Raw genomic sequence first — 14,117 nt, forward strand, 5'->3', positions numbered from 1 at the left:
CAGCTTCACCTTGACAGCCCCAAGAACCAATCAGACGACGCAAACCCTGCGGCGGGCCAATCGCAGAACGACTTGGATCCCGCAGCCCCAAACAAACCACCTCTTGGACTCAGCAGAGCGCGGCGGGTGGGGGTGGGGGGANGGGGATCCTCGAACAGCAGACTGAGGGGCAGATGCCCCTAGAAGGCGAGGGAAGCCTCCCGAGGAAAAGAGAAGGCAAACAGGGAAGTACTTACCCGCCCTGGCGCGGGATGGTCACTTCTCCCTGCAGGATGACATCTCGGTTCAATCTGCGCGGAGCCGGCACGCCCCTGACCAACCGCCGCCGCCACCGCCTGAGCCTCCGAGCTCGCCGCGGTTCGCCGCCTGTTTCGAAAGGACCAATCAGAAGGCGGAGGGCGGGCGTGGCTGGAGGCCCCGCCCCAGACCGCCGGGAGCACGCGACCGGCGCGCGCGTCTCAGTCAGCCCAGGGTGCCCCGCCTTCTTCCTCTTGGCGTCTCCCAAGTCTGGTGGCCAAATCCCGCTTTTCACCGAAAAGCAAAGTGGCTCGGTCACGGGCTAAGTCCGCGCATCTGGCCCTACGCGACCTCAACAGCCCCGATATTTGTCCCGATAGGCATAAGAGGTGAGTCAGCGTCGCCTCTAAGCATCCTGAAGAGTTGCAAGGTAGAGTTCAAGGGCATTGCCCTGAGTTTTATCGTCATCTGTGAAGAGGCCCTCCCAACTCTTAACCCCTGGAGATCTGGCTGTACTGAGGGCGCCACGGTTTCCGGGGACAAACTGTCACCCAGCAGGAATGGGAGTCCCTTCCTGAGAGAGGTCCCTCTTCCTGTGAGGGGTTGGTGAAAGTTGGAGAGGATCCTGCAACTCCCAGCCACAACTGGAAGCAAAGAGAGGATGTTGGCTCTTCAGGGAACACACCAGGCAGCAGAGTAAAAAATTTAAAAAAATTAATTAATTACTTAATTAACCTTATCACAATGAGGGATGCTTACTAGCTGCTGTGATGGTTTAAATAAAGCAGAGACTGGACTTTAATGTAGCAATAAGTCTCTAACTGTAACGTGACATGCTAATAGTGAAGAAGAAAAAAATTCAATGGCCAAAAGCCTGGAGGCCCAGATCCTTCCCCTCTTGTTTGATTTTGTCAGGTGATGTCACTTCCCTGGGCCTCAGTTTCCCATCTGTAAAATGAGGGCGTTCACCTGGAGTGATGTTCTGTCTCTAGAATTTATGCCTTCATTCACTGATCATGAACAATGAGGAGATTCTGCTGCTGCCTTGCTGAAGAGACTAAAATGAAGATAGTCCCTTCCTTCAAAGTGCTCAGCAGCCTAGTAAAGGCTCAATGAAGGTGTGCGAAAGAAGAGACACCGAACAGTCATGGAGGGTGAGCGTCAGAGGTTCAAAAGAGCTGAGTTTGTTTTTTGTGTTTTTTTTTTTTTATTTCTAGGAGAGAGACAGCGTGATCAAGGGAGGGTCAGAGAGAGAGGGAGATACAGACTCCGAAATAGGCTCCAGGCTCTGAGCTGGCAGTCAGCACAGAGCCCGATGTGGGGCTCGAACCCATGAACCGCGAGATCATGACCTAAGCGAAAGTTGGACCCTTAACCCACTAAGCCACCCAGGTGCCCCTAAAAGAAGCTGAGTTTTGAAGGATGAATAGGAATCTGCCAAGAGCGAGGATAGTTGGGAAAGCGAGTTGCTTTCCTGACCGAGAGATCAGGTTTCAGAATTGTGAGAGCACCTGGAATATTCTGGGGATAGCAGTTTTGAATGACTAAAGTTTGGGGATTGGGAGTTAGGTCAAGCTTGAAGAGTAGGCACAGATGAAAGGCCTGGTAGGTGCTGAGGAATCTAGAATTTTTCAAGTCGTTTGGGGTTGGCTATAAGAAGGGTATAATGTTTCAGAAAAAAAGTTTTCAAGGATTTTTGAAGAATGAAGTAAGACTGGCAACAATTCCAAAAAATAAAAATTAACAATCACCTAAACTAATTCAAAAGGGATGGAGATGGAGAGGAACAGGTCTCGAGATACCCAAGAGGCTGATTTATCTGGACTTAGTTATGTGACAGTGGTACCAATCTAAGGAATACAGGAGGAACAACCATGGGGAAAGAAAACTGCATTTTGGCTTCAGTTTAAAGTATGGGAGGAACACGCAGGGTGGTTAGGTCTGAAGTGGTTTAAATTGGTTAATGCAGGAGATACAGATTTGAGAAGTTAATTCAATAAATATTATTGAGTACTTGCTCTGCACCAGACTCTCTCCTAACACAAAGGGTCTTGTTCTCACAGACTCACAGAGCTTACATTCTGGGGTGGGTGGCTAAGGTGGTCATTCAAAAGTTGATGTATAAGTGGTAATTGAACCTGATGCCCTGAAGTGGTTGCTCCTTCTTTTTTCCTAAAGTTAATCCCAGAACCCTTTGGTGCCCTTGACTGCAACAGATCAATTTTCATAGGACCTGCTGTTCAAATAAACATGTGTTTTATAGTGTTTCTGTTTAAAACTAAAAGACAGTTTGTCATATAACATCGTTTAGCCAAATTTTGAAGTGGAGTTGTAGCTTTAAATTGGATTTGTTGAGGCCTAATATAAAAATCTGGACACTTCTCTACAGAACTTTTAAGAGCTGTTTGACAAGTCATTAGTTTTTTTTCTTACGTGCATACTATGTGCCTAAACATTTTAATACCACTTAATAAAAGTTGTAAGTATGTTGTACTCATATATGTACGTAAACATTTCCTCTCTCTCTCCCTCATACACACACATACACACACACACACCACTTAATATTTGAGAACCACATTTCTGAACACACTGAAAGTTTGGCAGGAAGATATTTTATGTTTGCTTTCTTTTTATTTTCATTGTCTTTGTAGTTTGTCTTGGTAGCTTCTGTACCTTATAAAGGTATAAGACAGTATGGAGGAAAGTGACTCTGCAATTGGAAAGTCTATGCAGAAGCACCTGGGTGGCTCAGTCAGTTAAGTGTCCAACTGTCCAACTCTTGATTTCAGCTCAGTTCTTGATCTCACAGTCTGTGACATCAGGCTCTGTGGTGACAGAGCAGAGCCTGCCTGGGATTTTTCTCTCTCCCTCTCTCTTGCCCCTCCCCTACACACACACTCTCAAGATAATTAAACATTAAAAAACTAAGTCCAAACAAATCACTTCTCTTTAAACCCATATCCATCACTGAATAAATGTATAGATTGGGTGAGGAGTTTTCTTCTAAATTCTTTGATTCTTGCTGCTTTTCCCTTCTGTATAAGAAGAAAGTTCTCCTGTTGCTTTCTCAACCTCACTTTTACATTAACTCTCAGTTAGTAACCCACTACCTAAGTGCACTCACTTATCTTGATTTTAACACTACAATTAGTAATTGAGAGTTCCACCTAATGAGGTGCAATCTACTTTCATGTGTAGGTTCTCTAATTGGTGGTTAGGCTAATAGCCATATTTTAGAAGTCCTTACTTTACTTGAAATTGCCATGGTTGCAACACGTAGAGCAAGCCTCACCAGTCTGTTTCCATCAGATGACAATGCCTATTAGTTATGACTTTGCCAGAATTGTGAAGATGTGCCTACTTTAAGAAGGCACCATTTTTGGAAATCTAAAGTTTAAAAAAGTTATTACGATAGGAATAATCATTTATCTGACTAATCAAACATCTCTACAGAATACAGAAGAACGTCCAAAACCATAAGCCCCTTGGATGTTGAGATATGATTTGGCTTGTTCACAGCCCTGCAAGAATGGTCTATTGCTTAGGATATATCGTAGTTGCAAAAATAAACTCAAAATGGATTAAGAACTTAAATGTGAGATCTGAAACCACAAGAGCCCTAGAAGAGAACACAGGCAGTAATTTTTCTGACATCAGCCATAGCAACACTCTTCTAGATATGTCTTCTGAGGCAAGGGAAATAAAAGCAAAAATAAACTGTTGGGATTACATCAAAATAAGCGTCTGCACAGCAAAGGAAACAATAAAACTAAAAGGCAACCTATGGAATGGGAGAAGATATTTACAAATGACATATTTGATATAGGGTTAGTATCTAAAATATCTAAGAACTCAGGCCACCTGGGTGGCTCAGTTGGTTGAGTGTCCTGCTCTGGGTTTCAGCTCAGGTCATGATCCCAGAGTCAAGGGATTGAGCCCAGAGTTGTTGGACTCTGCACTAAATGTGGAGCCTGCTTAAGATATTCTCTCTCTCTCTCTCTCTCTCTCTCTCTCTCCCCTCCCTCTCTCTCTCTCTCCCTGTCCCTTCCCCCACTTGCACTCTCTCTCTCTTTGAAATAAAAAATATATATCTAAAGAACTTGTACAACCCAACACCACAAAAACAAATAATCCAATTAAAAAACTAGAAGACATGAACAGACATTTCTCCAAAGAAGACATACAGATGTCCAACAGACACATGAAAAGATGTTCAACATCACTAATCATCAGAGAAATGCAAAATCACACTGGTCAGAATGGCTATAGTCAAAAATACAAAGAACAACAAGAAAACACAAGCAATACAACAAACAAGAAGTGCTGGCAAGGATGTGGGGAAAAGGCATTCATTCACTGTTGGTGGGAATGCAAACTGGTTCAGCCACTGTGGAAAATAGTATGGAGGCTCCTCAAAAATTTAAGAATAGAACTACCAAATTATCCAGTAATTCCGCTGCTGGGTATTTACTCAAAGAATACAAAACCACTAATTTGAAAAGATATATACACCCTTATGGTTTATTGCAACATTATTTACAATAGCCTAATTATGGAAGCAGCCCAAGTGTCCACCAATAGACAAATGGATAAAGAAGATGTGATACACATTCACATATACATACATATATGTATGTATATGTGTGTGTGTTTGTATGTATATATATGCATGTATATACAGTGGACTATTATTCATCCGTAAAAATAAATGAAATCTTGCCAGTTTCAACAACATGGGTGGATCTAGAGAGTATTATGCAAAGTGAAATAAGTCAGAGAAAAAAACAAATACCATATGATTTCACTCATATGTGGAATTTAAGAAAAAACATGAACAGAGAAAAATAGAGACAAACCAAGAAACAGCCTCTTAACTACAGAGAACAAACTGGAGGTTACCACAGGGGAGGTCGGTAGGGGATGGGTGAAGTGGGTGAAGGGGATTAAGCCTACACTTATCTTGATGAGCCCTGAGTAATATATAGAATTGCTGAATCACTATATTGCACACCTGAAACTAATATAACACTGTATGTTAAGTATACTGGAATTTTTATTTATTAATTTATTTATTTTAATATTTATTTTTGAAAGAGAGAGCGAGCATGAGTAGGGGAGGAGAAGAGAGGGAGACACAGAATCTGAAGCATGTTCCAGGCTCTGAGCTGTCAGCACAGGAGCCTGACGTGGGGCTCAAACTCATAAACTGCAAGATCATGACCTGAGCCAGGGTCAGATGCTTAACTGACTGAGCCACCCAGGAACCCCTGGAATTTAAAAAAAAAATCATAGTTGTTGTTTTTTTTTTCTTTTTTATTACTTTTGATTGATTAGTTGTTTTGTTCTGCATTTTGTGGCAGCTGCTTTTCATTTAATGCCTTGACATTTTTGGGTGTCAATCTATGGCTTATGTCTTGTGTGAAGTACTGGATAAAATTTGGGGGCAATGGAAGTCTTGATTTATTTACAATCAATTAAACTACTCATTCAGCAGATAATCTATTGAGAGCCAACTACATTAAAAACAATATTAAGCTTATCTTAAAGAAATGTATATTATGTATAAATGAATATAAGTAATTCAGTGATATAAAATGTTACAATAACAACAGTTGTGATTAATACTAAAATGTTCTATGTACTGGGTTGAATAGTGTGCCCCTACCCCCAAATTCATGTCCATCTAGAACCTCAGAATGTGACCTTATTTGTAAATAAGATCTTTACTGATGGCCTCCCTCTTCAATTTTGAGAATTTGCTGGTATGGTTCACAGAACTCTGGAAACAGTTTACTTACTATTACTGGTTTCTTATAAAGGGTACAACTCAATAATAGCCAAATGGAAAAGGCACAGGGTTAGGTATGGGAGTGGGGGAGAGAACATGGAGTTTCCATGCTCTCTCCAGCACACCGTACTCCCAGCACCTTGATGTGTACACCAACCCAAAAGCTCTCCAAACTCATCATTTAGGGATATTTATGGAATGTCCATTACATAGGCATGATTGATTAAATGCCTGGCAACTGGTGATTGACCTCTCCCATCTGCAGAGTCTGGGGATGGGGTTGGAAGATCCAGCTCTCCAATTGCAAGGTTGGTTCCTCTAGCAATCATCCCTCATTCTGAAGCATCTAGATCTCTCCTCCCATCACCTTGTTAGCATAAACTCAGGTGTGCTTGAAAGGAGCTTGTTATGAATAACATAAGACGCTCCTTTCACCCCTATTAGGAAATTTCAGTGGTTTTAGAAGCTCTGTGTCAGGAACTGGGGACAAAGAGCCCATATGTGTTTCTTATTGTATCACAATTTGTTTTCTACATGAAAAACATTATTATTTGCCATTACAAGGTTTTAACTACACGAATAAATCCACACCTACAGGAGAAACACTTAGGTCTCTCTACAGTGCCGCCTCCCTTCCAGCTCATTTCCCACCACCTTCTCTATAGTTGCCTTGTGATCTAGAAACACAAAATCACACTGTTTCCTAAACAGGACCTCTTCCTTCACCCATTCAGAAATTTACTTCTCTATCTTAAGTGTCCTTCCTTTACCAGCCCTCTCCCTTGGTGGGCCTACAACTTCCCTCTTAACCATTCAGGAGCTAAATCCCTTGAGATGGTAGGGTCTGGTATCTTTATTTCACAATGGGGAAACTGAGGTTCAGGAAGGGTTGTGCACTCTAGGTCTCTCCCCAGATTACTTGTGCTTTTTAACATCTGCACAATTCTCCACCCTTTCCTTGTGTTTTGAATCCCTCTCACCCTGATCCATGGGAGTCCTGGCTATCTTTCCAAGCCCAAGGGAAATTCCACCTCCATAAGACTTACCCAGTGAGCCCATAAAACCTGCCTCTGCACTTCTTTGTAAACCCCTCCTAGCAGTTACTGTGTCCCTGTAAGGATCTTGTACTTAATGGGGACTCAAATCTTGGTGCAGCAAGTGGAATCCAACTAATACTAGCCCCAACACATTCCCCTTTCCACTATGCTTAGGACTTCAGGGTTGCTCTAATATTTTAATACAAAAACGCTTTTGCAAGCTAAGCAAGCTCCATTTTGGCTGACTTCAGGAGAAAGGGAGATATAAGCCTGTTACTTACAGAAGGTGTTTTATTGTGTTCACCAGAGGATAATAGGGAGAAGAATGCAACAGTGTAACAATGAATGAAGGAAATGAAGGAATTCCTGCTTTGGGGGAAGTATACAACAGCTGTGCACCCAGCTGTAGGAGTGTTTTCCAAAAGCAAAACAAACAAAACAAAAAAGATTGATTATATGCACTGAAGCCAATGGTGAGTGCTTTTAAGAGGGAAAAGGGAATATCCCATCACTGGAGTTATCTGCATACTCTGAATTTGTAAATGCTGCTTCAAGACCCTAACTGTGGAAAGGGTTTGCTTGAGGGAATACTTCATGTGTGAATCATTAACTTTTCTGTATGCTATCTCTTTGAACTTCAAAGAAAATGAAATAATCTGAGGGCTATTACAAATAAATGAATATTCACCAGGGCTTCTCCAAGGATGAGAAAAACACCATTTGTGTTGTGAGAACTTATCCATCACCCCACCCTTAGGCCCAGTAGGATGTCATTCACCATTTAAAGAAATGAGTTTGTGTATTTTTTAAATTTTGTTCTGGAAGAAAAGCCTGTTGCCATTATGTTCAGTTTATTGCCAAAATTGAACACAACGCTCTTATAAAATATATGCAGTAAGTAAGATAAAGAGCAAAATGAAATTTTCCCTATTTCAACAGAGAAGTGAAGACTGATCAATTTAATTAGGCAAACAGGGCATGCCACTTAGAATTAAAGAATCCCTGAAGCCTTATAAAATACAATGTAAAGAAAGTAATCCTACCTAGCTTCATATTTACAACTGTAGAAGTTACATAATTACCGCATAAATATTCATCAAAGTTCTTGTGTGAAACCAGGTACAAATGAAATTAAAGAAAGTTATACATCAGATTTATATTATAAGGAAAATAAAGCAGTAGATGCTGTTGTCCCTGCAGTGCTTATCACTGCACATCCCAGATTTCACAGAGAAGTGGGGTAAATTTGTGGTCATTTACTCTCCAAGACATCAGCATCTCTGCATGGTGATGATTGAATGTCCGCAACTCAGTCAGGCGACCCAGGAGGCAGGCAAAGTGTTGAGGATTTTCAGGCTGATAAATCTTGCACAACTTTTGTAGCACATCAAGCAGTGGTTCCTGAAGCTTCTCTACTGCCTCTCTGTCCTTGATGTATTGTCTGTCTGTTTTGAAGTTTAAAATAAGAGGACAAAATTAAAAGGTGGAAAAGTATTCATTTGACATAATTATAGCAATGGTAACTTTCTTGTGATGTAACTTACAAATGTGCACTTCTAAATGTACAAATTAAGAGTTCAACTTGATGAATTTTCACACACACACACACACACACACACACGTAATTACAACTAAATTAAGATACAGAACATTTGCTGGCCCACCACAGATGTCTCTCTGAATTCACCTTTCAATCTATGCCCCCAAAGGTAACCCATATGATGAACATAAGCATCATTCTAAGTAGCAGAATTGCCAGGTAATACGGTATGTGTGTGTGTGTGTTTATGTAGCTTTAGTATGTATGGCCAAAATAGTTTTTTAAATATAATTTTTATAATTTGAATATAAATTTTTATATTAATTATTTGAATTAATTCAAAAAATTAAATTTTTACTTTTTGAATATAATTTTATGGTAAAAAATTAACAACTAGTTTCTGCCTCAATATTATATATAAAAATGGTTTAAGGCTAATATTGAAATTACACTTTACATATCATGAATGTGGCATTGCTCTCAGATAATTAAAATAATCCAAAAATATAGACAAATGTTATATACAGGTGTTCATTTTGACATTGTTTAAAACAACAAAAAATTTAGAAACATCCTGAGTATCCAAATATGTATAATCCAAATGATTATACATCAATATGATGGATACATATATTTCAACAAAGTTTTGCCAATGTAATTTTTTTAATGACATAGGAAAAAAAAACTTTTAAAAAATATTGTATGTTCTGTATTATGTTAAAAAAGATGTAGAGACACCTGAGTGGCTCAGTTAGTTAAGTGTCTGACTCTTGATCTTGGCTCAGGTCATGATTTCATTATTTATAAGATCGATCCCCATGTCATATTCATCTCCACTCTGATAGTACAGAGCCTGCTTGAGATTTTTATCTCTCCCTGTCTCTCTCTCTGCCCTTCTCCTCCTTGTTCTCTCTCTCTCTCCCTCCCTCTCTCTCTCTCTTTCTCTCAATAAATAAATACATTTTTTTTTTAAAAGTAAGTTTTGGGATGCCTGGGTGGCTCAGTCAGTTAAGCCTCCGACTTCAGCTCAGGTCATGATCTTGTGGTCCATGAGATCAAACCCCGCATCAGGCTCTGTGCTGCCAGCTCAGAGCCTGGAGCCTGCTTCAGATTCTGTATCTCCCTCTCTCTCTCTGCCTCTCCCCTGCTCATGCTCTGTCTCTCAAAAATAAATAAAATTAAAATTTTTTTTTAAAAAGTAAGTTTTAAAAGAATGTAATTTCCTTTACTTCCCTGTTCAAATTTCAGCCTCTTAGAAAAGTCTTTCCTGTCCACCAATTATAACATTCTGCAGCACACTTTCTTTCCTTATATCCTTATCTTTATATTTGTTTTAGCATCACTACCTCATTTAAGTTATTTTTGTTACATTTATTGTCTTTCTCATCCTACTATGATGTAAGCTCTATGTAGCTATATCTGGCCTGTTTCTTTACTGCTGTATCCCTCGTTGTCAGAAACCATGTTTAGTACATAGTAGGTGTTCCAAATGCAATTATTCAATGAATGAGTTTAATGTTTAGAAGAAAGGCTGGGAAGAACTACACTGAGATATTAACAATGGTTCCATTTGAAGAGTGCGATTACAGGCCATTTTACTTTTTCTTTATGCCTCTGTGTCTTCTAGATTTTTCTTTAAGAAACATTATTGCTATTATACTGGAGAGGGAGAAAAATAAACAAATGGCATAAAGATAAAAACAAAACAATACAATTACCTGGAGAGAGGATAACAATTGCTGTAAGCAGAGCATACTCTTCTTGAGTCATTTTCAATTCTGCAACACTTTTATAAAAACTAAACATAGGTGTAATATACTCGTCAGAGATACCTATGGGAGAAGATGAAAAGTTACAGAGACATAGTTAAGTTTTTGAATGACTAAAAGTTGTAAAGCTACATATTATATATACATACACATGTTAATATTTATACACAAATAATGTCCATATTTTATTTGTCCAAAGGCAGGTCATTGCAAAGAAGGTCAGTTAACAAAATCCTCAAAATATAATTTAATCAGCAATCTGTATATGTCTGATTTCAGCAATGCCTTTATTTCAGCCTCTTCTGTCCAACAATAAGTTACAATGTTCTTGAATTACCCAAAGAATCTCCCAACTTCACCATTTTCTAGATGGGGTTTGGTTAATCTTTTTAATATTAATATCTGTTGTGGGGTATAAGTTTAAGAATTCCCTGAGCTTGCACCAATAGGCTAATGAGGCTTAGAGCAGAAAGTGGCCATTGGGCGAAAGAGCCCCTAGCATAGAACAAGGGTAGAGCAGAAAGCTGCTTCCAAGGACTAAAGCACCTGAGAAAAGGTAAACAGGTAAATAGGGCAAAAGACCTCCAGAACAAGGTGAAATTGCCTGGAACTAATTAGTGGAAAAAAAAAAAAGCCTTGTTAACCCTGAAGTAGCATGCTCTGTCTTATCCCCTAGACCAGTTAAGATAAACAGACATGGTGCCCGGTGCCTACAGTAAACAGCCATCTACTTAGTGCCACGATTTTGTTTTGTATTGACCCAAACCCCTAATACTGCATATCTTTGAAACCACCTTTCTCTTACATTCTTGAGTTAATGATCACTGTTTTACTGTCTCTTTCTGCACATCCATCACTTTTGTCAGCCTTCTGATCCTAATAAATATGGAGCAAGGACCCTAACTCGGGGCTATTTTCTCCTCCTGGACAATAGTTTCTCTTGTATTCAATTCTGTGTTCACTCTCCAAGAGAGAACTCCGGACTCAAAGTCTACGACAATCTATAATTAAGGTATAGGTAGCATCTTAAACAACCAACAAAAAATTACTGTTCTTAAGCCCAGAAGTATAGACATCTTGACTTAATATATTGGTTAGGGTTCTTCTCGGAGTTCCATTTCTTACTAGGGCATTGGTACTTGGCTGTTCTCTTCAAACTTACATGTCTAAAACCAAAGATACCATGTACAGAACTAAACTCCTCATCTTCCCCCAAATCCATCCCTTTTCTGATATTCCCATTCTCAGTAACATCTTCACCCATCCAGTTTCTCCTGACAACTGAGCTTTGGCCCTCTCTAACGCAGTCAGGTGCCAAGTCCTATGGTTCAACTTGCTAACTCTCCCTGGTTATTCTCTCTCCTCTCCACTACACCTAGAATTGACTTAGTTTCCGTCCTATTTCTTTTCATCCGGATTACTGCAACTGCCTCCTCACTGGTCTTCCTGTCTTCAGCTTGGTCCCAGAATCACAAATTCAAACCATACCCTGTCTCCTCAATTTTTACAAATCTTCAAAAACTCTCAGTGGCTCTTGGCATAAATGTCCTTCCTTTTTACATAGGAAACCCCAAGACATGTCCCCTGTCTATCCCACCACCCACTACTCATCTACCTGATAATAGTAGAATCCATATTTATTGAGTGCTCATTATGCATTATGTACTGTTCCAAGCACTTCTTATGCTATAATTCACTTAATCTTCCTAATACCCCATGAGGTAGGTACTGCCTACTGCAAATGAGGTATCATTTGCCCAAAGAACCATAGCTCATGAGAGGTAGAAACAGGATTCAAACCATAGACAGGTAGCAGGTTCCAGAGTCCTGGCTCTTAGCTGTCACTAAGCTATACAACCTTTCTATCACACAGCCTTTACTCCAGCCATGTTCAGCCACTTGGATCTCCTGAAATAATTCATACTGCCCAGTTCTATTTTGTTTTTAAATTTTTTTAAATTTATATTGAGAGGGAGAAAGAAGGAGGGGCAAAGAGAGAGGGAAGGAGAGAATCCCAAGCAGACTTTGCAGTATCAGCACAAAGCCCAATGCAGGGACCACAAACTGTGATACCTTGACCTGAGCCAAGATCAAAAGCCAGCTGCTTAACTGACTGAGCCCCCTAGGTGCCCCCACACAGCTCAAGATATCCTATCTGGAATATCCTCCTCCTCCTTTATCTAGCTGTACCTCTTCATATTTAAGACTCTTTTGTGTCACTCCCCCCATTCATTCAACAAGTATTAACTAGGTGCCTGGTCCCGTTTAGGGCTCTACTCCAGGAAAGTTTTTAAAAAAAATTTTTAAAGTTTGTTTTAATTTATTTCTGAGAGTGCCTGTGAGTGTATGTGTGTGTGAGCAGGGGAGGGTCAGAGAGAGAGGGAGACACAGAATCTGAAGCAGGCTCCCTGGAGCAGGCTCTGAGCTAGCTGTCAGCACCGAGCCTGATGCGGGGCTTAAACCCACGAACCATGAGAGCATGACCTGAGTCGAAGTCTGATGCTTAACCGACTGAGCCACCTAGGTGCCCCTCTCTCCAGAAAAGTTTTGACAGGAGAATTACAGAGACAGAAAAAAAGAAGGGGAAGAAGAAGGGGAGGGTGGGAGGAGGAAGGGAAAGGGAAGGGAAGGAGGCAAAGAAGAAGGAAGGAAGAATTGAGGGAGGAGGCGGGGGGGAAGAAGGAGGAGGAGGAAAAGGAGGAAAAGGAGGAGGAAGAAGAAAAAGAAAAAAGACTATGGGTGGGTGGGGGGTAGGGGAGCCTGTTATGTAACTTATGGATGAATTAAAATGAGAATGAGTTTCCCTGAATTGTTCCACACTAAAATAGAATGCTGTATTCCATCCTGAACCAGACCTAAAGCCATACAACTTGGGCCAAACCAAACTACATTTGGATTCCGGATGCTAAAGAGCACAATACCATCGAATATTCTGCTTCATAGAATCAGAAAGTCTAAATCCTTACTTTTAGCATAATCTAAAGAGTCTTCCCAAACTGAATCTCTGGCCTTTCTCTCCTTAGTCAAAATACCACAATTTTCTCCCCTCCCCTCCCCACCTTTGACTTTTGATTCTTTAATCTACCCCAGTGGGCTCTCTTAACAACAGTGTCTTTGTAGCACCCGCCTGAGGCATTGGATCACGCCACGCCCATCCCTGCCAGAGAGGTGCCCTCCTCCCTTTTTTTTTTCTTTTTCTTCTTCCTTTTTTTTCTCCTTTTTTTGTTTTTTCTTTTTTTTTCTTTTTTTCTTTCTTTTTTTTCCCTTTTTTTCTCTTTCTTTTTNCAAAAAAAAACAACAACAGTGTCTTTGTTAAGCAATTTGGGTATTACATCATGTGGAAGATTTCAGCTTTTACAAATTGATCTGAATACCCCTGACTGTATTAGATACAGTGTAAAAATGTAGAAGGTGAAATGTAGAATGTATATGTGATCATGCGAATACCAGTCCTGGTTTTCAACAAAGAGGTTAAGAGCTAGTGAGCCAGCTCTGAGTTTGAAATCTGACCTATGACTTGATTTTAGTCACAGAACTTAAACTCCATAAGCCTCAATTTCTTTATCTGTGAAATATGAATTATAACAATAGGAAAGTGTTATATTGTAGGAGATAATATATGTGGAGTGCTTAGCATAATGCCTGGTTGATAATAAACCCTCAAAAAATGTTAGAGCAAATACTAACAATAACTATTGTTGTTTTTCAGGAAATTGGATTAATTTTAGCTCATTAGTTCATTT

General features: G+C 40.0%; 2 protein-coding genes across 6 annotated transcripts in view; both read right to left on the reverse strand.

The window, feature by feature from the left end:
* GAS2L3 (growth arrest specific 2 like 3) overlaps positions 1-330 on the reverse strand; it is a 51,939-nt gene extending 51,609 nt beyond the window's left edge. For all 3 annotated transcript variants that reach the window (XM_077772217.1, XM_077772216.1, XM_077772215.1), the window contains exon 1: positions 237-330. The gene's annotated coding sequence lies outside the window, so the exon portion shown is untranslated. The remainder of the gene's footprint in view (positions 1-236) is intronic.
* Positions 331-7,941: 7,611 nt separating this feature from the next.
* The window catches only part of NR1H4 (nuclear receptor subfamily 1 group H member 4), a 70,906-nt gene continuing 64,730 nt past the window's right edge, over positions 7,942-14,117 (reverse strand). For all 3 annotated transcript variants that reach the window (XM_077772161.1, XM_077772159.1, XM_077772160.1), the window contains exons 10-11: positions 10,324-10,437; positions 7,942-8,510 (exon numbers count right to left, since the gene is read on the reverse strand). In XM_077772161.1, the coding sequence (XP_077628287.1) occupies positions 8,272-8,510; positions 10,324-10,437 (353 nt within the window). In that variant the 3' untranslated portion in view covers positions 7,942-8,271. The remainder of the gene's footprint in view (positions 8,511-10,323; positions 10,438-14,117) is intronic.

This window comes from Crocuta crocuta, unplaced genomic scaffold, assembly GCF_008692635.1.
Source record: "Crocuta crocuta isolate KB4526 unplaced genomic scaffold, BGI_CrCroc_1.0 scaffold216, whole genome shotgun sequence".
NCBI lineage: Eukaryota > Metazoa > Chordata > Mammalia > Carnivora > Hyaenidae > Crocuta > Crocuta crocuta.